General features: G+C 42.9%; 1 protein-coding gene across 3 annotated transcripts in view; it reads right to left on the bottom strand.

The window, feature by feature from the left end:
- Nucleotides 1-3,064: 3,064 nt before the first annotated feature.
- The window catches only part of LOC121577991 (thymocyte selection-associated high mobility group box protein TOX), a 166,598-nt gene continuing 144,795 nt past the window's right edge, over nucleotides 3,065-24,867 (bottom strand). For all 3 annotated transcript variants that reach the window (XM_041892024.2, XM_041892026.2, XM_041892025.2), the window contains 4 exons: nucleotides 16,845-16,925; nucleotides 13,697-14,074; nucleotides 11,842-11,978; nucleotides 3,065-4,984 (listed from right to left, as the gene is read on the bottom strand). In XM_041892024.2, coding sequence (XP_041747958.1) covers nucleotides 4,942-4,984; nucleotides 11,842-11,978; nucleotides 13,697-14,074; nucleotides 16,845-16,925 — 639 coding nt within the window. In that variant the 3' untranslated portion in view covers nucleotides 3,065-4,941. The remainder of the gene's footprint in view (nucleotides 4,985-11,841; nucleotides 11,979-13,696; nucleotides 14,075-16,844; nucleotides 16,926-24,867) is intronic.

Genomic DNA, 24,867 nt, shown 5'->3' with positions numbered 1-24,867 from the left:
ACAAACAGAGAAACTACTCACCTAGTGTATCTATGCATCCGTATTCATAAAGCGTCTCAGAATAGGAGTGCTGATGTAGGATCAGGTACCCCCTCTTATTCCGCACTCCTATAGATACTCTTTGGGCTGCTTTCCCAGACACAGATTAGGAATCCCCTGTGTCTGGGAAACCGTACCTTTGTGAACACGGGCCCAGGTCCATGTGTACTTGATATGGAAAACCGTAGCTCTTTTAATTGTATGAATACAAGTGTTTTGACTCTTTACAATGACTTATTTTACCACAAATGGAAGGTTTAATTTGACTTTTCCCTCGCTAGTTTGACTTTATTGCGGAGGAAAGGATAAAGGGACCTGACGAAATTGTCAAATGAAGGCTAGCGGCTCAGTATTTGCTGTTTGGTTTGCACAATGACTGTCAGAATGACCATGGAGAGTAGTAGGCATCAAGGTTGAGAAAACTGTCAAATAAAGGAAGGGCATTGTGACGGCAAAGAAAAGGACAAGAACGTCTATTTCAACATTCAACACAGAGGAGCCATCACCCCACCTTCCCACACATTTGTGTTCACACACACACAGACACAAAGAAAGAGTCCAACGTGGCTGTCTGTACCCAAAGAAATCTGGCATTTCATTTAGAAGGTATGACTGTGATTTTCATATAATGTGTGTCTTATCATGAAGTTTTCCAATTATTCAATAATGATCTAGAGGGAGAGCGAGAGAGAGGGAGGGAGAGAGAGAGGGAGGGAGAGAGAGAGAGAAAGAAAGAAAGAAAGAGGGAGGGAGGGAGGGAGGAGGAGGGAGGGAGGGAGGGAGGGAGGGAGGAGGGAGGGAGAGAGAGAGAGAGAGAGAGAGAGCGAGGAGGGAGGGAGGAGGGAGGGAGGGAGGGAGGGAGGGAGAGAGAAAGAAAGAGAGAGAGAGAGAGATTCCAGCCACAAAACATCAAATGGAGCGGTAGTGACAGTTCCCTTGAACAATTCCCTCTCTCCTCCCCATTTGGAAAAAAAATACATTAGAAATATATATTTTTGGATACATTTTTTAGGATACATGTCAAATATTTAAAGAAACAAATAACACCTCCGAATCCTCTAACGGACACATTCCAAAAGAATACCAAAAGCAAAAAATTGCATATAAATACATTTAAATGACTACAAAAATGACTAATCAACATGACACACTATCGGTCATGTAGTGACTCCATCTTTCACATCTCAGGCACTAGATTTATTCATTATTTAATTAAGATGAATAGAGGCACTAGCTATTATCATTAATACATCTATTATCATTAATAAAACTATTATCATTGATAAAACTATTATTATTAATACAACTATTATCATTAATAAAACTATTATCATTAATAAAACTAGCTAGCTAGCACTAGCTATTATCATTAATAAAGCTATTATCATTAATAAAGCTATTATTATTAATAAAACTATTATCATTAATAAAACTATTATCATTAATACAACTATTATCATTAATTAAAAAAATTGAGATGAGAAAAAGTGTTTTTTTATGAAGTTGAATGGAATGTTAAAATTAACTCACCATAACAATTACAATTATATCAGTAACCAGCTTTCCATCCAACCTTTTTATGGGAGTAAAAAATGTCACAACAGGCCTGATGAAAACAACAAATTTGTCTGTAAACTTTCCAAATGTCAACAAAACTAAATACGCCAGACAAAATGGGATATTTTTGTGTCTGTAAAATTAATTATGCGAGAAATGGCAGTGGAAACGCATTTATGCGCAAATGTTGATATATTAAACATCATATGGAAGTAAAGTTGGAGTCACGCGATGGCATGTTGTGGTCCTCTCCACTACGACTCAGGAACCATGCAGTTTATTAGGCTACAGATGAAGTCAATTATGATGAACTTCACAGGGTTGTGAAAGTGCACAGTGATGGATGCTGCTTTCCAATAAATATCAAGGGTCTTATTCTGGTGACATGATGATCAATGCTTGGCTGCCGTTTGACAAATAAAAATAATAGCAACTCATCATGACCAGAGCGGGCACATTTGCTATATAATGCAACATTTTTTGTGACTTAACGATCAGTAGAGTTGAAAATGCAATTGGAAATCCATTTACTTTTATTTTTTATTCGGGTACATATGAATTTAAACGCAAACTCTTTTTAAAAAATGTGCACCATGTCATCACGCACAGCTTTTTATCGGCAACAGTCAAGTTGATGGAAACACATCTCTGGTGGGAAAATGTGGATATTGTTTTTATGAAGATTTTAGAATATTGGCATGAAAATCTGTCGCCAATTGGATAGAAACCTAGCTAGTGCCGAAGTTTTGGTTTGGTGGCCCAAAAACATATCTCCATTGATCAATACGTTAAGGATAATCTAAGAATCCTCTGAAGGGACAAACTATGTCATATGCCGAATTAGGAACCCCTTTGGCCGCCCTGTAGACTAGATGTCATAGCCATGCATTTCTGGAACTGTCAGGCATTACATGCATCTGAGCAAAGATGCAAGTGTATGTACATGTATTTCAAATACATTTTATGTGAAGTTAAATATATTGACATTTATATATGTTTTCCGTATGGGTCTATCTGGAAGACTGCAATTGGGGGAAAAATCTGTATTTAGGATGGATGCCCGAGTTTGTGTACCTTATGCCATGCATTTCTCTGTTTTCTCTATCTCTGCCGTCCACCAACCAACCACTTTCACATAGCAGCAATGCAAATTCAATCCTGCATCTGTTCATGGTTGTGGAGATACATTGAGGACAACGTTCAGATTGGGATGGTGTTAGCTTTAGTGATGACAGCTAATTAGTAAAGCCATAGCATTTGATTTGAGTCCAGCCATAAGACTACATTTAAGTATAGAAAACGTGTTTTGTGTTGGAAAAAAGGAAGTGAGTGATATTATGGAGGTATAAATACATTGTTTTAAGATATTTTCCAAGTGTTAAGTGGATGGCGTTTTAGATCGGACACTTGACTGAAGGGAAGTAAACAGAATGTTCTGTGACGGAAAAAAAAAGTCGGTAGCAGCCTATTTCACTTTTCACTTTTTTATTTATTATGGAGATTTGAAATAAAATAAGCATTGTGACACAAAATGATGTCACTGGCAAGGAAAGAAAGAACCAGCGTAAAAAAAAGAAAAAAATTGAAAAAGAAACAAAAGCAATCATCATTATCATCATTATCATCATTATCATCAAACCCAAAAGGTAAACAATACAATTTGAATAAAAATGCACGTCCATTGTAAGAAGCAAAAATGATCTCTTGTTCTTTCATAAATAGGAAACCTGTCAAATAGCTAATGGGCAACTTAAAAAAATACATGTTGATAACAATTTAAAAACAGAAATCATTACTGGCTTTACAAATAAAATAACTACAATTGTCAGGCTTATACATAACTTAAATGTTATTATATTTCCATTACAACTAAAAAATTAAATTATGCTACAGTGAAAATAAGAACATATGTCTTCTTCATCAAATGCATTCATATTTATCACAAAACTTAAAGATGAGATCAACACAATAGAAACACCTAAGAAGATACTGGAAACCTAGAAACCCACTGCTATGTTTCTGTGAAGTATTAATTCACATATAGTTAGCTTTTTAGATCACATTTTTATGTTTAGTGGGTGAATATTGACAATTTACATGACCAGGTGAATTAAATGATCAAATCAACAGACTGTAGCCAAGGATCTTTGAGTGTATGTGTCTGTCTCGCTTTTCCTCATTACCCTTCTCTCTCTCTCTCTCTCTCTCTCTCTCTCTCTCTCTCTCTCTCTCTCTCTCTCTCTCCCTCTATCTCTCTCTATCACTTTCTTTCTTTCTCTCTCCTTCCATTTAATGATCTGCAGGACACAGACTCTGTATTGGGTTTTTGATGTAACTTTATTGGAAAAATCACACCAGTGAGCACAGATTTAATGCAAGATCGAGTGTGTGAAGTACTCCTCTGAAATCCACCTGCAGAGCCTGTTAAAATTCACAAAACACACACAAACACACACACGCATACACACTCACATGCACACAGACACACCCAAATGCACGTGCACACACATACGCACAGTCGCACACGCATACACACCCACACACACGCAGGCACGCAACCGCACACACAAGATATACTTCGAAATACAAACCAATGACTTACAGGTAATATTAAAGAAGAAGAAAGAAAAGCTATCTGGACTTCGAATTCCCAATTTGATCAAAGTGATATTTACAATCACACTGTGACAGCTAGGTTGAATTGATGTAATTATCCTTTCCCACCCCATCACTTTGTATGAATATAAGTCACAGACCCTAAAGCACAGCTACAGTAACATCAAGGAGCATTATTTTCCCTACAGCACAGGGACTGTTATTGGCAAAAGCAAATGTAGCAAGCGAGAAATAAATAAAAACAACAACAACAAGAAAACAAAACGAAACAAATAAAAATAAATGATTAAATGAGAAGAAGAAGAAGAAGAAGAAGAAGAAGAAGAAGAAGAAGAAGGAAAAATAAAAAGAATGATTTTTGCTCATCTTATTCCAATTAAAGCTCAGTTTAGTCCCTGAGGGGGACTATTTTCATGATAGTTCACTTTTTTTAAACTCTGAGACAAAGATGAGTGCTTTAGATTCAGGCGGGAGAAGAAATACGCCTGGATATTTGTAAGTGTGTGCCGAAAAAAAAGACAAAAAAAAAGAGAGAGAACAGGGCTCGCTAGTAGTCATCAGAACTTTGCACAAATCTTTCTAAAAACCGAAGAAATTACATTGACAAAAAAGGGTGGTTGTTGGTGGTGGTAGGAGTGGGCTGGGGGGTCGGGGAGGTGGTTTGTGTGGGGTGGGGATGTTGAGGGCTGACTCCCTGGTGTCTTTTCTTGTCGACGGCGGCCTCCAGCTTCAAGTGAGGTAGAGTGGCTTGTCCCTGGCTATCATGCTGCCACTGAAAACAAGAAGAGAGGGAGACGGTGAGAAGAGAAGGAGGAATTGGAGAACAAGAAGAGAGAGAGAGGGTGTGAAGAGAAGGAATAAATAAAACAGACTCAGAGAGGTGATACTACTTACTCTCCAAAAAAGCACACTGATACATCTCTCTCTCGAACGACTATCATTCTTCTTCTATTAAACACCTAAAATGCTTCCCCTTTGAAGTACAGTAGGGACAGTTCTAAAACTAATATGGAAGGAATTAAGCGTGCCAAGAGATGTTCCTAACAGAAGTTTTGATAACTAGAACCGCTAAAGCAGTCATTTTCATTTTTATACTCAGCCATTTTTTAAGTCATGCCCCCCTCTGTCCTTGACTTTTCCTAAATAAGTCTATATAACAAACTGTCGTTGTTACAATCTTAATATCACAAACAGAACTGGAGCTATAGCCAGTTTTAGAAGGGCATGTTATTTTTTTGAACGGTTTTCCCCCCATTGCCCCTCCTTCCCCCAACAGCAGGGTCTGTGCCCCTCCTTCTCCCAACAGTAGGGTCTGCTCCCCTCCTTCTCCCAACAGTAGGGTCTGCTCCCCTCCTTCTCCCAACAGGAGGGTCTGCTCCCCTCCTTCTCCCAACAGTAGGGTCTGCTCCCCTCCTTCTCCCAACAGTAGGGTCTGCTCCCCTCCTTCTCCCAACAGTAGGGTCTGCTCCCCTCCTTCTCCCAACAGTAGGGTCTGCTCCCCTCCTTCTCCCAACAGTAGGGTCTGCTCCCCTCCTTCTCCCAACAGTAGGGTCTGCTCCCCTCCTTCTCCCAACAGTAGGGTCTGCTCCCCTCCTTCTCCCAACAGTAGGGTCTGCTCCGCTTCTTCTCCCAACAGTAGGGTCTGCTCCGCTTCTTCTCCCAACAGTAGGGCCTGCGCCGCTCCTTCTCCCAACAGTAGGGTCTGCTCTGCTTCTTCTCCCAACAGTAGGGCCTGCGCCGCTCCTTCTCCCAACAGTAGGGCCTGCGCCCCTCTTTCTCCCAACAGTAGGGTCTGCTCCCCTCCTTCTCCCAACAGTAGGGTCTGCTCCCCTCCTTCTCCCAACAGTAGGGTCTGCTCCCCTCCTTCTCCCAACAGTAGGGTCTACTCCGCTCCTTCTCCCAACAGTAGGGTCTGCTCCCCTCCTTCTCCCAACAGTAGGGTCTGCTCCGCTCCTTCTCCCAACAGTAGGGTCTGTACCCCTCCTTCTCCCAACAGTAGGGTCTGCTCCCCTCCTTCTCCCAACAGTAGGGTCTGCTCCCCTCCTTCTCCCAACAGTAGGGTCTGCTCGCTTCTTCTCCCAACAGTAGGGTCTTCCGCTTCTTCTCCCCAACAGTAGGGCCTGCGCCGCTCCTTCTCCCAACAGTAGGGTCTGCTCTGCTTCTTCTCCCAACAGTAGGGCCTGCGCCGCTCCTTCTCCCAACAGTAGGGCCTGCGCCCCTCTTTCTCCCAACAGTAGGGTCTGCTCCCCTCCTTCTCCCAACAGTAGGGTCTGCTCCCCTCCTTCTCCCAACAGTAGGGTCTGCTCCCCTCCTTCTCCCAACAGTAGGGTCTGCTCCGCTCCTTCTCCCAACAGTAGGGTCTGCTCCCCTCCTTCTCCCAACAGTAGGGTCTGCTCCGCTCCTTCTCCCAACAGTAGGGTCTGTGCCCCTCCTTCTCCCAACAGTAGGGTCTGCTCCGCTCCTTTTCCCAACAGTAGGGTCTGCTCCACACATTACCCAACAGTTGAAAGTGCCCAGCTGATAATCACCCCGATAATTGCCTCGAAACTGAACCTAAACTATACCGAAATGAATTTCACACAGTAAAGTATGATGGGGAGAAAACAGGAGAACGGGGATGAGTTGCTGAGCGAGGGGAAGCCAACGATGCATCATTCTGTAATGACCAATTGTGAATGAAGAACAGGGCGGGTCATTCTATTGTATTGATCCATTCTAATTATAGTCTTAAAATGGTATGTATCCTATATCAGTCCACCGAATCAAAGCAGTCTTATCAGCCTACTCTGGCCTACTTGGAGTAGGCTACACAGTGAGAGCTTGCGTAATTGTACATGCTGAACGGCTTTCAATATCAGGGAAAATATCCACATCAGGCAGCAAGTGAGCGAGTGTCAGAGAATGTGGTAATTGTGAAACCTTACGTTAGCAAGGGGAGAAATGTCACCATGGACAATTTCTTTACTTCACTGTCATTGGCGAACAAGTTGCTTTCAAAGAAAACAAGTCTGGCTGGCACCATGAACAAAGTGAGACAGGAGCTCCCTCCCTCTGCGCAAAATAAGGCACCTGCACAGCCATTGAACTCCACAACGGTGATGAAGAATGACAAGATGACCGGAACACATTAAAGAGAACTGGAGACTATTACACACTACACTGGAGACTATTACACACTACACTGGAGACTATTACACACTACACTTGAGACTATTACACACTGCACTGGAGACTATTACACACTACACTTGAGACTATTACACACTGCACTGGAGACTATTACACACTGCACTGGAGACTATTACACACTACACTGGAGACTATTACACACTGCACTGGAGACTATTACACACTACACTGGAGACTATAACACACTACACTGGAGACTATTACACACTACACTGGATACTATTACACACTACACTGGAGACTATTACACACTACACTGGAGACTATTACACACTGCACTGGAAACTACTACACAGGATACTATTAAACACTACACTGGAGACTATTACACACTGCACTGGATACTATTACACTGGATACTATTAAACACTACACAGGAGACTATTAAACACTACACTGGAGACTATTACACACTGCACTGGAGACTACTACACATGAGACTATTAAACACTACACTGGAAACTACTACACAGGATACTATTAAACACTACACTGGAGACTATTACACACTGCACTGGATACTATTACACTGGATACTATTAAACACTACACAGGAGACTATTAAACACTACACTGGAGACTATTACACACTGCACTGGAGACTACTACACAGGAGACTATTAAACACTACACTGGAGACTATTACACACTACACTGGATACTATTACACACTACACTGGAGACTATTACACACTACACTGGATACTATTACACACTACACTGGAGACTATTACACACTACACTGGAGACTATTACACACTACACTGGAGACTATTACACACTACACTGGAGACTATCACACACTACACTGGAGACTATTACATACTAAACTGGAGACTATTACACACTACACTGGAGACTATTACACACTACACTGGAGACTATTACATACTAAACTGGAGACTATTACACACTACACTGGAGACTGTTAAACACTACACTGGAGACTATTACACTGGAGACTATTAAACACTACACTGGAGACTATTATACACTACACTGGAGACTATTACATTGGAGACTATTAAACACTACACTGGAGACTATTATACACTACACTGGAGACTATTACACTGGAGACTATTACACACTACACTGGAGACTATCACACACTACACTGGAGACTATCACACACTACACTGGAGACTATCACACACTATAGCCAAACAAAGTTATGACAAAGTGTTTCAAGCAAGTGAAAGTTACGAAAATTGTGTCAACTGTTAGGACAAAGGATAACAGCTAAATGAAATCCAACTGATGCCATCGCGTGAAGAAGCACACCATGTATTTGTATCTGTATTTATTAAGGAACCCCATTAGCTGTTGCCAAGGCAGCAGCGACTCTTCCTGGGGTTTATTATGGATCCCCATTAGTTCCTGCCGAGGCAGTAGCTACTCTTCCTGGAGTCCAGCAACATTAAGGCAGTTATATACAATTTAAAATATTACATGACATTACATTTCATAACACTTTTCACAACACATTAAGTGTGTGCCCTCGGGTCATTACTATAGTACCACATATCTACAATACAACAGCCATGTGTACGTGTGTGTAGAGTGCGTCTTATCGTGTGTATGTGTAAGTGTCTGTCTGTTCCTGTGTGTGTCTCTTCACAGTCCCCGCTGTTCATAAGGTGTATTTTCATCTGATCTTTAAATGTGATTCTACTGCTTGTATCAGTTACCTGATGTGGAATAGAGTTCCATGTATTCATGCCTCTACAGTATGTAGTACTGTGCGCCTCTCATAGTCTGCTCTGGACTTTGGGATTGTGAAGAGACCTCTGGTGGCATGTCTTGAGAGTTATGCATGGGTGTCTGAGCTGTGTGCTAATAGCTTAAACAGACTGCTCGGTGCATTCAGCATGTCAATTCAAAAACAAGTAGTGATGAAGTCAATCTCTCCTCTACTTTGAGCCATGAGAGACTGACATGCATATTAATAATGTTAGTTCTCCGTGTACATTTAAAGGCCAGCTGTGCTGCCCTGTTCTGAGCCAATTGTAATTTTCCTAAGTCCCTCTTTGTGACACAGGCTTTACTCAGAGCCAGTGGCAGAGTGTCAGGTCATTAGTAAAGATTGAAACAGCTGCCCTGGGGAATTCCTGATTCTACCTGGATTATGTTGGAGAGGCTTCCATTAAAGAACAACCCCTGTGTTCGGTTAGACAGGTAACTCTTGATCCACAATAGAGCAAGGGGTGAAAAGCCATAACACATAAGTTCCAGCAGCAGACTATGATCGATAATGTTAAAAGCTGCACTGAAGTCTAACAAAACAGCTCCCACAATCTTTTTATTATCAATTTCTCTCAGCCAATCATCAGTCATTTGTGTAAGTGCCGTGCATGTTGAATGTCCTTCCCTATAAGCGTGCTGAAAGTCTGTTTTTCATTTGTTTACTGTAAAATAGCATTGCATCTGGTCAAACACTAGTTTTTCCAGAAGTTTATTAAGGGTTGGTAACAGGCTGATTGGTCGACTATTTGCGCCAGTAAAGGAGGCTTTACTATTCTTGGGTAGCAGAATTACTTTTGCTTCCCTCCAGGTCTGAGGGCACACACTTTCTTGTAGGCTTAGATTGAAGATATGGCAAATAGGAGTGGCAATATCGTCCGCTATTATCCTCAGTAATTTTCAATCGAAATTGTCAGACCCATGTGGCTTGTCATTGTTGATAGACAACAATTGTTTTTTCACCTCTTCCACACTCACTTGCTTGTCTTTCATAATTTGGTCAGTTATACTTGGATGCGTAGTGTCGGCATTTGTTGCTGGCATGTCATGCCTAAATTTGCTAATCTTGCCAATGAAAAAATAATTAAAGTAGTTTGCAATATCAGTGGGTTTGGTGATGAATGAGCCATCTGATTCAATGAATGATGGAGCTGAGTTCGCATTTTTGCCCAAAATTTCATTTAAGGTGCTCCAAAGCTTTTTACTATCATTCTTTATATCATTTATCTTTTTTTCATAGTATAGTTTCTTCTTCTTTTTATTCAGTTTGGCACTTTGGTTTTCTTAGAAATGGCTACTATATTGTGATCACTACATCCGATGGATTTGGATACAGCTTTAAAGCAGATTTCTGCAACATTAGTAAAGATGTGATCAGTACATGTTTATGACTTCATTCCTGTGCTGTTTGTAACCACCCTGGTAGGTTGACTGATAACCTGAACCAGGTTGCAGGCACTGGTTACAGTTTGAAGCTTTTTCTTGAGTGAAAGCCAGTCAATATTTAAATCACCCAGAAAATATACCTCTCTATTGATATCACATACATTATCATGCATTTCACACATATTATCCAGATACTGACTGTTAGCACTTGGTGGTCTATAGCAGCTTCCCGCAAGAAAGGGCTTTAGGTGAGACAGGTGAACCTGTAGCCATATTACTTCAATAGTATTTAACATGATATTCTCTCTAATCTTTACAGGAATGTGGCTCTGTATATAGGCCGCAACACTGCCCCCATTGGCATTTCTGTCTTTTCTGTATATGTTATAACCATTTATTGCTAACACTGTATCATCAAAGGTACTATCTAAGTGAGTTTCAGAGATTGATTTCATGAAATTTGTTTCTTAGGCTACATATATTAATGTGGTCTATTTTCAGCACTTTTTTGTGATGCTTGATTGTTTATATTGCTTAACTGGGAAGCTTATCAGAAGTAGATATTACAATATTATTTATGCTTGAGCTGATAGTGCACGGTGAGCTGCACACAGTGGACTTCCTACTAGGGCACACCGCCTTAGTGCTAACGGTATGACTCTGGTTCAGAGGCACATGATTACTGTATACAATAGCTATAGGATCGACAGAGGCATAAATTAGGTTACTTACATTGTGACTGCCAACGCCCCTGGGATAATGTACATTTGCTGCAGCATTACTACAACTCAGAGACACAATGGCAGGGATTATCTGAGCTGGGCTTGGGTCATTGATAAGTTATTGCCTAAACGCAGCCTTGAAATGTCCAGGAGCCAAGATGATTTGGATGTATGCATGAGCTGACAATAATTGACTATTTTTGACTGCTGTCATATCGACATTCACTGTAGCTGAGCCAAAATTGAGGACTGAAATGGTACAAAGTCAATTCAAGGACACGAAGCAGTAGTATCAAAGGTCTTTTCGAATGAACATTTGAGACAGCATTAAATAATACAATTGTGTATTCAAAGGCATTCACTTGAACTGTTAAAATAGCATTGAATAATTCTCTGCCAGTTTATCGAACACATATTAAGTATTGGACTAAAGAATCATTGCGAATGGAAAATCTCAATTGAAATAGTTCCTTAGTCCCGAGCTAGCCTTACCCTGGGTCCGGAAAACTGTCCCTATTCTAAGGTTTAAATAGTATAGTAATAACAATAGTTTCCTACACAAAGCCGATACTGGTTCTGGGCTGCTCACCTGCAGTGGTTGCCACCGCACTCCCGATCGCAGTATTCACTGTCCCACTCGTGGTTCTGTCTCCCTCCAGGATTAGGGGCCCCCGGGGACTGGGAACCCACACTTTTCTGGTACTCTGACTGTAGGTGGGAGAATCCCTATAGGAGAGAGAGAGAGCCAGGCCATGGCATTAGTTTATGTTTCTGACAATTTATACTGGCCATATGGAGAGGGGAGAATGAGAGAGAAAAGCAGGGGGAGGGGATGGAGATAGAGAGAGAGAGAGAGAGAGAGAGAGAGAGAGAGAGACAGAGAGAGAGAGAGAGAGAGAGAGAGAGAGAGAGATAGAGAGACAGAGAGAGAGACAGAGAGAGAGAGAGAGAGAGAGAGAGAGAGAGAGAGAGAGAGAGAGAGAGACAGAGATAAGAGAGACAGAGAGACAGAGAGAGAGAGAGAGAGAGAGACAGAGAGAGCGACAGAGAGAGAGAGAGAGAGAGAGAGAGAGAGAGAGAGAGAGAGAGAGAGAGAAAGACAGAGAGAGAGAGAGAGCGACAGAGAGAGAGAGAAAGCAGAGAGAGACAGAGAGAGAGACAGAGAGAGAGAGCGAGAGAGCGAGCGAGCAGAGAGAGAGAGAGAGAGAGAGAGAGAGAGAGAGAGAGACAGAGAGAGAGAGAGAAAGAGACAGAGAGAGAGAGAGAGAGAGAGAGAGAGAGAGAGAGAGAGAGAGAGAGAGAGAGAGAGAGAGAGATAGACATGACAATATTATTTTTCCTTGAGCTGATAGTGCAGGGTGAGCTGCACACAGTGGACTTCCTACTAGGGCACACTGCCTCAGTGCTAACGGTATGACTCTGGTTCATAGGCACATTATTACTGTATACAATAGCTGTAGGATCGACAGAGGCATTCAGGGGAGTTAAACATTGCTTTGGCAATGTTAACATACATTTCCCATGCCAATAAAGCCCTTAAATTGAATTGAATTGAATTGAAATTGAATTGAATTGAAATTGAATTTAACTGAGAGAGAGAGAGAGATTTCAGCCGCAAATTAATAAAACATAGGGGCCATGGTGTTAGCATTGCTGCATTTGGTTGATGTGTTGTTCCAACCTGGTCTCAGAACAAAACATATTCAATATTACTAAAATCTGTGCCACTCCATTTAGTTTTATATGTAACTTTACGTTAGGTTGGATTACTAATGTAATAGCGGACGTACAATATAATATGACTTGCAGCACGTACAGTGCATTCGGAAAGTATTCAGACCCCTTGACTTTTCCACATTTTGTTACGTTATAGCCTTATTCTAAAATTGATTAAATCGTTTTTTCTCCTCATCAATCTACACATAATACCCCATAATGACAAACCAAAAACAGGTTTTTAGACATTTTTGCAAATTTCTAAAAAATAAAAAACTGAAATATCACATTTACATAAGTATTCAGACCCTTTACTCAGTACTTTGTTGAACCACCTTTGGCAGCGATTACAGCCTCGAGTCTTCTTGGGTATGACACTACAAGTTTGGCACACCGGTATTTGGGAAGTTTCTCCCATTCTTCTCTGCAGATCCTCTCAAGCTCTGTCAGGTTGGATGGGGAGCGTCGCTGCACAGCTATTTTTGCTAAGGTTGCGAAGGTTACAGAGAACCAAACGGTTATAAGTTGTTTGGCCATACCATTGAATTAGGAATTCGAATTAGGAATTCGAATTGGGAATTAGGAATGGGTAATTTAATAGGATCTCTATGGTCCATACTCTCTCTCGACACTAGCATACTAAAAAAGTAAGCATGTCACTATTCCTTCATATAATTTACTGATATGATATATGCTGGTGATATCGGCACTCCCAGAGTCACACTAACCTGCTGGCCAGGAGGAGGTGAGTGAAGGGAGCCCTGGAGTCCCATCTGGTGACCGTGCTGCATGCGGATTGGCTGGTTGAGGAGGGAGTTCTGGTGCAGGGAGAGCTGTTGGTGCAATGGCGGGCTGATCTGGAAGGAGGAGGGGGGAGAGGCACTAATGCTGGGCAGCATCTGAGACTGGCTGAGGGTCCGGGAGAGGGCGTGACGCGGCGCCCCCGCGTAGCTCTGCAGGTCCGACAGGGGGAAGCCCCCCGGCCCCAGACTGTAGGGGGAGGAGGGCTGGGGTGGGACACTGTACAGTGGTGGATTGGGGGGCATCATGTGCGAGGAAGGCTGGCTCGTATGGACACTTTTCGTCTCCACAGGGTCATTGTAGGTCTGAGGACAGAGGGGAAGACAAGAGGGACAAAAAGGACAGTTCAAATAGGTATTACCCAATATATTACCCAATATATTACCCAATATATTACCCAATACATTACCCAATACATTACCCAATATATTACCCAATACATTACCCAATACATTACCCAATACATTACCCAATACATTACCCAATATATTACCCAATACATTACCCAATATATTACCCAATACATTACCCAATATATTACACAATATATTACACAATATATTACCCAATATATTACACAATATATTACACAACTCATTTATATTGGTGAGATACAGGTATGTCAATACAAATATATTAGCCAATACATTACACAACTCATTTATATTGGTGAGATACAGGTAAAGAATGGTAAAGAATGGTGAGAGAGGGGTGGGAGGGAAGTGTGTGTGTGGGGGGGATGCTATCTCCCTTCCAAGCACTGAACAACCATAACTGAAGACAGTACTATTTTATACTATACTATACTACTCAGCCTATTCTATGAACAACAGGAGAGTATTATTTGTGGAGATATAGAAATGTGAAATTTCCCCTTTAAAGGGACAGGTAGTAACAAGGTAAGGAAACCAATCATTTGTCATTTGGGTTAACTATCCCATTATGTCTCCCTTGGTGGGTTGAAAAGCACAAAACAACACTTTGACTTTCTGAATGAATGAACCTCATTAACTTGGGGCTTTTAAACGAGACATTTACTGTAGTCATCAAGCTCCATTTGTGTGTGTGTTTTTTCTCCCAACATAGATTATCAGTGTGCGTCACAAACAAAGTGGCAACAGGTGCACGCCGAACGCACCGGGCACGTGACTCGTCCAAAATGTCACTCTGCCGATTTCCAATTACCTTCAATTCCTCTCTCCTTGATTCCGACTTCTCTTCAGCAATTTAAACACACTATTTAAAGAGGACTCCCTTTGAATGGCTACATATACTATGTGTCTTGTTGTGAGTGGTGGTGAATGAACGGTAGATTTGCAGTTATTTCTGTCTGTTTTAATTTCTTTTAAATGCCTGCCAATCTGCACACACATCAATCAAGCCTCTGAATACGAGATGTGTCAGAAAGCAATATTTAATTACGCAAACGAGCGGTGTGAATGGGCTTTATTAAAGGAATAAAAACTGCACTGGTAACGAGAGTGGTTGATGAATAAACTGTTCATGCCTTAATCAAGGCACTTGTTTTGGGCTTGTAAGCCTTGGAGGAAGTGGGAGGCCATGGGGACCGGTGGGAGGGTGTTTAACATGGTAATGCAATTTTGGTTTATGTGATGGGAAAACAATGGAGTGAAGACATGGAAATTGAGAAAATAGGTGCTTGGCACTAAGACTGGAACAGGAAAAAATTTTGTAGAACCTATTATGATTTAATCCTACTGTTATTAGACATCTAATCCGGTTCTGAATTAGTATTTTAGGATTCATAGTTAGAGTGTAATTTTATGAGCTTGAACGTTGAGAAATCACGGACATTAATTGATTATCTTGTCTGAAGTCTAAATATAAGTATATATGGTTACATTGAATACAGTATATCTAAATATTTGGAAGAAAGAGGAAAGGTTTGAACAATGATTGGATGAAGCAATGTTACAAATGTGAAGGCATCTCCATTACAGTACTGTATATCAAATCCATGAAATCCAAGTAAGATTGGGATTCAATTGAACTCAGACGTTCCTGAATTATTTTCAGTCTGACCTCCTACAACCACTTTTGTTTTCTACTCTGTATTGGAAATGTTTGGCGGCAGTATTGCCAGAGCAGCTATCAGATCTCATCTCCAACAACCCAGAATAAAGTCAAAGAAACTGTCGATGTGAGCAAGCATCAGGCAGCCCTCATTTGTTCCTGGTGAAAACAGAGACAGAACCAGGAGCCACCATACTAAGCAATGCTCACTTCTGCCTCCACGCACACACCCTCACACACACGCCCTCACACACGCCCTCACACGCCCTCACACACACGCCCTCACACACGCCCTCACATGCCCTCACACACGCCCTCACACACGCCCTCACACGCCCTCACACACACGCCCTCACAATCATGCCCTCACACACGCCCTCACACACGCCCTCACACACATGCCCTCACACACACGCCCTCACAAACACACCCTCACACACACGCCCTCACACACATGCCCTCACACACATACCCTCACACACATGCCCTCACACACACGCCCTCACACACCCGCCCTCACACACACGCCCTCACACACCCGCCCTCACACACCTGCCCTCACACACACACACCCTCACACACACGCCCTCACACACACGCCCTCACACACACGCCCTCACACACACACCCTCACACACATGCCCTCACACACACGCCCTCACACACACACCCTCACACACACGCCCTCACACACATGAACACATACAGGCGCACACACTCTAACACGCACACAAACATAAGTAAGAACACACATAGGGATATACACCCCCTCTCTAATGCACACACACACGTGTGTGTGTGTGTGTGTGTGTGTGTGTGTGTGTGTGTCTGTGTTCTCTTCAGAGCACACATACCCCTTCTTCTCCAGCTGTGCCACATGGAGCCCTTCCCCCAGGACGAGGCCACACGGAGCCCTTCCCCCAGGACGAGGCCACACGGAGCTCTTCCCCCAGGACGAGAGAAGAATTCTCCATCCAATTTATTATCCCTTATATCACCACTGACCCATGTATATCAGAGACGTGACCCCCCCGCTGTTACCTTGGTAACCAGAGTGGCTCGGTACGCTGCCAAGGCTTTCAGGTACTCCTTCTTCGCCGCCTCTGTTTTCCTCTTGTAGCCCTGCGAGATAGAGACAAACAGCAACAAAGCGGTGGTCAGTGATAAGGCGCTAAGCTAGGCTAAGCATTATAAATTACATTTTAGTCATTTAGCAGACACGCTTTTTTAGGCTGGGTTAACCACATTTAAAAAATACTACAGTATATACTATGGTATAAAGACTATAGTATTCACTCTAGTGTTTTTGTGGACATTACTGTAGTGTTTACTACAGTTGTTTATTTTCTGGATAATACTGTAGCATTTACTATAGTATTCTACAAAATACTACAACATTTTATAGTAAGTACTATTTGTAAGTCGCTCAAATGTAAATGTACTACGCATGATTAAGGGATACTACAGTGTGTAGTATGGTATTCTACAGTATACTACAGTTTAATATAGAATTCTATAGTAAGCACTGTAGTATTGTATAGTAAAATGTAGTATTTTTTTTTATGTGGGTAGACTAAAATCCCTCCGTTTTCATGTTGTAGCCCTGAGACAAACAGAAACAAAGCAGTGGTCAGTATTTTACGTTTTTACGTTTTCGTCATTTAGAAGATGCTATATTTTAGGCTAGGCTAGGCTAGACATTTTACATACATTTAAAAAAAATGTTTTTCTAATTATAGGGCTAAAAGCCCTGGCGTCCTGTTCAGGAGGGTGTTACAGAACTTTCAGATAGAAATGTATAGTGTAGAACAGAAATGATTGTCTGTCAGGTTGAATAGAGGATTTATTCTGCAACATTCTCAACGTTTCACCACACTGAATACAACTCTGATCCTTCCCAATCTAGACGACACAATATTTGACTCAATGGTGCATATAGTATCAATACCATGTGAACAACTGCAAAAAAGAAAACATACACATATTAGCATCCCATTCAGTTTTATGTTGGTTTTCCCACAGTTATTGAAAATGTCTGGAGAGGACGTGCTGTTGAGGAAGACAGGGAGGTGGAGAGGGATAACAGGGGGAGACGTGGCGTTTAGAGAGAGAGAGGGGTGTGATGAAATAAAGCTAGAGAGCGAGAACACCATTATGTTAAAGAACCCTATTTGCCACTCTGCATTTTGCTTAACCGTTTTTGCCTCCTTTTGAAGCAACACATCGCTAAATCAGAGTTGATGTCCCATCAAAGCATCGAGACGAGACAAAAAATTCCAAACAGTCCGCCGAACGAACCTCAAATGATGCGTTCAGAAGGGGAATTCAAGTTAATGTAATAGGGTGTCAGTCATGTGCGGTTGCCAGCGTTTGCTGAGGCTGAGACTGAGGCCCCCGTTCCCTTTACGATGGTATGAAAACAAGTGTGAAGTCCATCCTTAAATTGATTTTTAAAAATACCTTGCTGCGTCCCAAATGGCACCCTATTCACTACACAGTAGGGAATAAGTTGGCATTTGGGACGCACACTTCCGCTCTTGGATTCGCTAGGGAGTCCTTCTACAAAACAGACTGCATGAGTAGATAAGAGGATAATTAAAGTTCTCTTCGTAGTGTTCTTATAGACAGGTCATTCTCTGAAAGAGGTGGGCCAGAATTACCATTAGGCATTCATGCGTTGCAAATGCACACAGAGAAGCTAGCAACGCACACAGAGAAGCTAGCAACGCACACAGAGAAGCTAGCAACGCACACATGGGCACGCTCACATGTACACACTGGAAGACACAGACACACACGGTGCATGAAACATCCACGTAAACACGCACACACACACACACACACCACACATGCACACTTGCACTGCAGCCTTCTATAGGGGGTGTAAAAATAAACTCTTGCCCCAAGAACTGATGTTTATCCTCTCTCCCTCTAATGGCATGAAAGTCAATATAGAGCGAGTGATGGGAGGAGGAGGGGAGTGACCGTATATGGTGTTGTGTCATCCATGTCTGCTTTGTTTCCACATTACATATTCATATCAAAATCTGTTAATATATACAAAAACATCTGGAAATATATCTTAATCCTAGAACAAAAAAATAGAACAGACTGTGAGGATATTTCCGGGTTGGAAGTTGCGACCTTAACTCCTCAGCCCTTAAATATTGATAGAGCCGGCACTGCCTATTTAATGAACCCCCAAGTACTCCCAGCAGCTTTAATTTCAAATTAATTTAACACAGCTAATGATTCGTCCGACGACGGATACTTTTAAATAAATTACCATGCCTAAGGATTCTCTAATTATTCCAAAGTGAGTGGATTCATTAGCGATTGAAGCCGTCAGAGGCTGCAGGTCGGGATGAATTAGAAATAACAAAGCTTCAAGAGAGCATATGCCACGGTCATAATCCTGACATGGGGGGTGTCCCGCAAGAATTAGCCGGTAATTGTACCTTAATGAAATCTTCTTGTTTGATAACCAGTTAATTATAGGAGACAATAACTCCTGAACCCTCACTGACACCAACTGAGTGGGATAGACAGAGAAGGGATAGACAGAGGGAGAGATAGGGAGAGGATGGGGGGAGGAGGGAGAGATAGGGAGAGATAGGGAGAGGATGGGGGAGGAGAGAGAGATAGGGAGAGGATGGGGGGATGAGGGAGAGATAGGGAGAGGATGGGGGAGGAGGGAGAGATAGGGAGAGGATGGGGGAGGAGGGAGAGATAGGGAGAGGATGGGGAGGAGGGAGAGATAGGGAGAGGATGGGGGAGGAGGGAGAGATAGGGAGAGGATGGGGAGGAGGGAGAGATAGGGAGAGGATGGGGAGGAGGGAGAGATAGGGAGAGGATGGGGGGATGAGGGAGAGATAGGGAGAGGATGGGGGAGGAGGGAGAGATAGGGAGAGGATGGGGGAGGAGGGAGAGATAGGGAGAGGATGGGGGGAGGAGGGAGAGATAGGGAGAGGATGGGGGAGGAGGGAGAGATAGGGAGAGGATGGGGGAGGAGGGAGAGATAGGGAGAGGATGGGGGAGGAGGGAGAGATAGGGAGAGGATGGGGGGATGAGGGAGAGATAGGGAGAGGATGGGGGAGGAGGGAGAGATAGGGGAGAGGATGGGGGAGGAGGGAGAGATAGGGAGAGAATGGGGGAGGAGGGAGAGATAGGGAGAGGATGGGGGAGCAGGGAGAGATAGGGAGAGGATGGGGGGAGGAGGGATAGATAGGGAGAGGATGGGGGAGGAGGAAGATATAGGGAGAGGATGGGGGAGGAGGGAGAGATAGGGAGAGATAGGGAGAGGATGGGGGAGGAGGGAGAGATAGGGAGAGGATGGGGGAGGAGGGAGAGATAGGGAGAGATAGGGAGAGGATGGGGAGGAGGGAGAGATAGGGAGAGGATGGGGGGAGGAGGGAGAGATAGGGAGAGGATGGGGGAGGAGGGAGAGATAGGGAGAGATAGGGAGAGGATGGGGGAGGAGGGAGAGATAGGGAGAGATAGGGAGAGGATGGGGGAGGAGGGAGAGATAGGGAGAGGATGGGGGAGGAGGGAGAGATAGGGAGAGGATGGGGGGAGGAGGGATAGATAGGGAGAGGATGGGGGGAGGAGGAAGATATAGGGAGAGGATGGGGGAGGAGGGAGAGATAGGGAGAGATAGGGAGAGGATGGGGGAGGAGGGAGAGATAGGGAGAGGATGGGGGAGGAGGGAGAGATAGGGAGAGATAGGGAGAGGATGGGGGAGGAGGGAGAGATAGGGAGAGGATGGGGGAGGAGGGAGAGATAGGGAGAGGATGGGGGAGGAGGGAGAGATAGGGAGAGATAGGGAGAGGATGGGGGAGGAGGGAGAGATAGGGAGAGATAGGGAGAGGATGGGGGAGGAGGGAGAGATAGGGAGAGGATGGGGGAGGAGGGAGAGATAGGGAGAGATAGGGAGAGGATGGGGGAGGAGGGAGAGATAGGGAGAGATAGGGAGAGGATGGGGGAGGATGGAGAGATAGGGAGAGGATGGGGGAGGAGGGAGAGATAGGGAGAGGATGGGGAGGAGGGAGAGATAGGGAGAGGATGGGGGGAGGAGGGAAAAAGAGAGGGTGGGGGGATTGGAGGTAGAGCGATTAAGAAATAGTTAGAAAGAAAGAGAGACAGGGAGAAAAAGTAAGAGATACAGAAAAGGGAGTAAGATATAGAGAGAGGGTTTGGTTCAAAAGCTTGTCGTTTGCCAGAACGACAGTGTTTCCCTCTCTCCCTCTCTCTCTCTCTCTCTCTCTCTCTCTCTCTCTCTCTCCCTCTCTCTCTCTCTCTCTCTCTCTCTCTTCTGACCTTTCACGGAAGCACATCTACAACACAACAGACTCAATTAAATAAAGCTAAGCACTTCTTTCCCCTTTATAACTGTTTTTCCTTTATAGCCGTAAAACTGGGGATTGATCTGAATCTGAACAACAAAAACAAGAACTCTTTCTTTTTCTTTTGGGAGGGGGCTTCGAACACATAGTCACCTTGAGGAATAACAAAGGCAAATTCAACGATTGATCTTAGACCACAAAGCAGAGACCCCAGGGGATGAAATACTCTATATGAGAAAAGAAAGTTTCAGATGAGGCAACGAACATAAAATACATTAAAAAAAGATGCCTCTAATACACTCAAGGACAGCTTGGCAAACAATAAGTCATGCAGTACAAAATAACTAAACGTGAACCGAGCTCACAGAATAACATAGTTTATGATGTTGATAAATCTGATACTTAATAAGATACAGTGCTGCTATATTTTCATTTCAATTGGGAATTGCTTGTTTTCTAACATAGATCATTGGAAACAGAGGGCATTCCTTTGTTAAAACAAATATGTCTGCGGCAAGGGAATGTGTTTACGTTCTAGTTATACTGGCCCCAGAGTGTCTGTGACGTTAAAGTACACCTCATCGATACTGTAGAACTGACATGACAGTCAAATACTAGAAGAAACAGCACTCATCAGTTTGAGAGGGGAGATTTTTTATTATTATTCAGGAAAGACTGAAAATGTCTGTATAGAAATAGGCAGTCTATAGCTCCATTTCAAAGGCCCTTCATATATGGTGGCCAATTTGATTTGATATATTGTTGCTGATGAAAAAGTTGATTTTGCCGTTGTGAGCTAAGGAATGTGATTTAACACATGAGAGCACAACCAAATTGAGTACAATTAAGTGTAGAACAACCTATCAAATTATTATTTCAATGGAGGAGTTTCCCTTTTTTATTTGTTATTTTTTATAATCCTCCTGTGAAGGACAAACCCCATTCAATGTAATCTTTGTTTGGAGAATAACATTACCTCAGAAAAAGAATACAGGGTGTTGAACATAACATTTTGAAAGAGCCAGGACACCAAAGGGTTAAGAACCCAGCAAACAATAACATTTCAGGAACAGATGTCCTTGAGGCGGATTCAAGGACGAGGCAATTGCTAATCTAGTATTGTCAGCATGATCAAATCACCAGGGCAACAGATATAAATAAAAGGGCAGGAAATGAGGAATTCGCATTCAAGGGTGTCAGGAGCGAAATGAAGATTCATGCTGAAGAGGGCCTGGTGAAGGAGGCAAGAATTAACTGCAAATAAAAGAACACCCAGCATCCCAAAGTCCAGCTGTATAAAGTAGGTTTGGGGAAAAACACACTTACAGAGGGAGATACGGTGTGCGATGGCGATGCACTTTGTCATAGAGACAGGTGCATTTACTTGACATGCAATAGGTCCCTGCCTGAGTGGATATTCTAAAAATAAGTCTTGCTTTGGACTGACGTCATCAGACTATCTAATTTGTTGCTATGGGGCCCTTTGACTAAGAAAATGGAAAGAGAAGTTTCTTAAACTTGACATTGCTGTAACCCTATGGCTGCGGGTTTGTCAATAGTGGGAAGGAGTATCTGCAGTAATTACACTACGCTTGCATTGCCATTGTAATTGATGTGTAATAATGAGATCGACATTGAGTATATACTTCATGAATATCACCTCATTCCTTCATACATGCCATGCATCACATAAGCCATGCATCACATAAGCATATCGAGCGCTTGGGACTATAAGCTTCTATCTGCGCTTGGGACTATAAGCTTCTATCTGCATTTTTGTCAAAATTGAGTTCTTGACATAGTCTTGTTCTGTTCAATGTTCTCTACCTTCAGAAAGTATTCAGACCCCTTGACTCTTTCCACATTTTGTTACGTTACATCCTTATTCTAAAATTGATAAAATCAAATGTTTTCTTCAGCAATCTACACACAATACCTCATAAGGACAAAGCGAAAACAGAACTACCTTATTTACATAAGTATTCAGACCCTTTCCTATGAGACTCGAAATTGAGCTCAGGTGCATCCTGTTTCCATTGATCATCCTTGAGATGAGTCCACCTGTGGTCAATTCAATTGATTGGACATGATTTGGAAAGGCACACACCTGTCTATATAAGGTCCCACAGTTGAAAATGCATGTCAGAGCAAAAACCAAGCCATGAGGTCGAAATAATTGTCCGTAGAGCCCCAAGACAGGATTGTGTCGAGGCACAGTTCTGGGGAAGGGTACCAAAACATTTCTGCAGCATTGAAGGTCCCCAAGAACACAACGGCCTCCATCATTCTTAAATGGCAGAAGTTTGGAACCACCAAGACTCTTCCTAGAGCTGGCCGCCCGGCCAAACTGAGCAATCGGGGGAGAAGGGGCTTAGTCAGGGAGGTAACCAAGAACATTTTTACATTTTTGTTTTTATTTTTTTTGTCATTTAGCAGACGCTCTTATCCAGAGCGACTTACAGTTAGTGAGTGCATACATTTTCATACTGAACCCGATGGTCACTCTGACAGAGCTCTAGAGTTCCTCTGTGGAGATGGGAGAACCTTCCAGAAGGACAACCATCTCTGCAGCACTCCACCAATCAGGCCTTTATGGTAGAGTGGCCAGATGGAAGCCACTCCTCAGTAAAAGGCACATGACAGCCCGCTTGGAGTTTGCCAAAAGGCACCTAAAGACTCTCAGACCATGAGAAACAAGATTCTCTGGTCTGATGAAACCAAGATTGAACTCTTTGGCCTGAATGCCAAGCGTCACATCTGGAGGAAACCTGGCACCATCCCTACGGTGAAGCATGGTGGTGGCAGCATCATGCTGTGGGGATGTTTTTCAGCGGCAAGGACTGGGACACTAGTCAGGATCGAGGGAAAGATGAACGGAGAAGTACAGGTGTGTCCTTGAGTGGCCGACCGAACATCTCTGGAGAGACCTGAAAATAGCTGTGCAGCAATGCTCCCCATCCAACCTGACAGAGCTTGAGAGGATCTGTAGAGAAGAATGGTAGAAACTCCCCAAATACAGGTGTGCCAAGCTTGTAGCGTCATACCCAAGAAGACTTGAGGCTGTAATCGCTGCCAAAGATGCTGCAACGTAACAAAATGTGGAAAAAAATGTGGAAAAAGTCAAGGGGTCTGAATACTTTCCGAATGCACTGTATTACTCTAAATACCGCAATTCATGTTGTTAAATTCCAAAGAATACAATAAAAAAATTGCTGACACCACTCAAACCAATAAGGGTTCAGAACTTTAAAGCCAATTATCTCAGAATCATATTTTTGCAGATGGAGCCTTATAGTGCCAAGCTCTCCATATGGTACATAATCGTTGGTTGTTTTGTTTCCAACCCTTTTAATCTACGGTGCAATTCATATTGTGCAAAGTTTCACAGTATTCACCATTTTATAGGTAAATAAAGGCGTAGCGATGCTAAATATTCGAATGAAATGCATGGAAATGATCCTGTTGCTGTACCTTGTACATGTTCCACAGTTCAAAGTTCAAATCAAGGCGAATAAGGACATTTGCATGACAATCATGATGCCCTTTCACTGCTTGTCATACCATTAAAAACAGACATTGAAACTGGTGAGATGCAGCCCAACAATCTTTGAGCATTCATTTCTCCTACAGACCCCTCCCATCACCTGAAATGGGCAGATCCTAATAAATTAGATATTAAAGTGACAGTTCAGTTCGAAATCAAAGTTCCTCAGCTGCTATCA

Source organism: Coregonus clupeaformis, chromosome 12 (genome assembly GCF_020615455.1).
Source record: "Coregonus clupeaformis isolate EN_2021a chromosome 12, ASM2061545v1, whole genome shotgun sequence".
In the NCBI taxonomy this organism is placed as follows: Eukaryota; Metazoa; Chordata; class Actinopteri; order Salmoniformes; family Salmonidae; genus Coregonus; species Coregonus clupeaformis.
The sequence above is the reverse complement of the archived record's forward strand: the minus strand, read 5'-3'. Positions and strand labels throughout refer to the sequence as shown.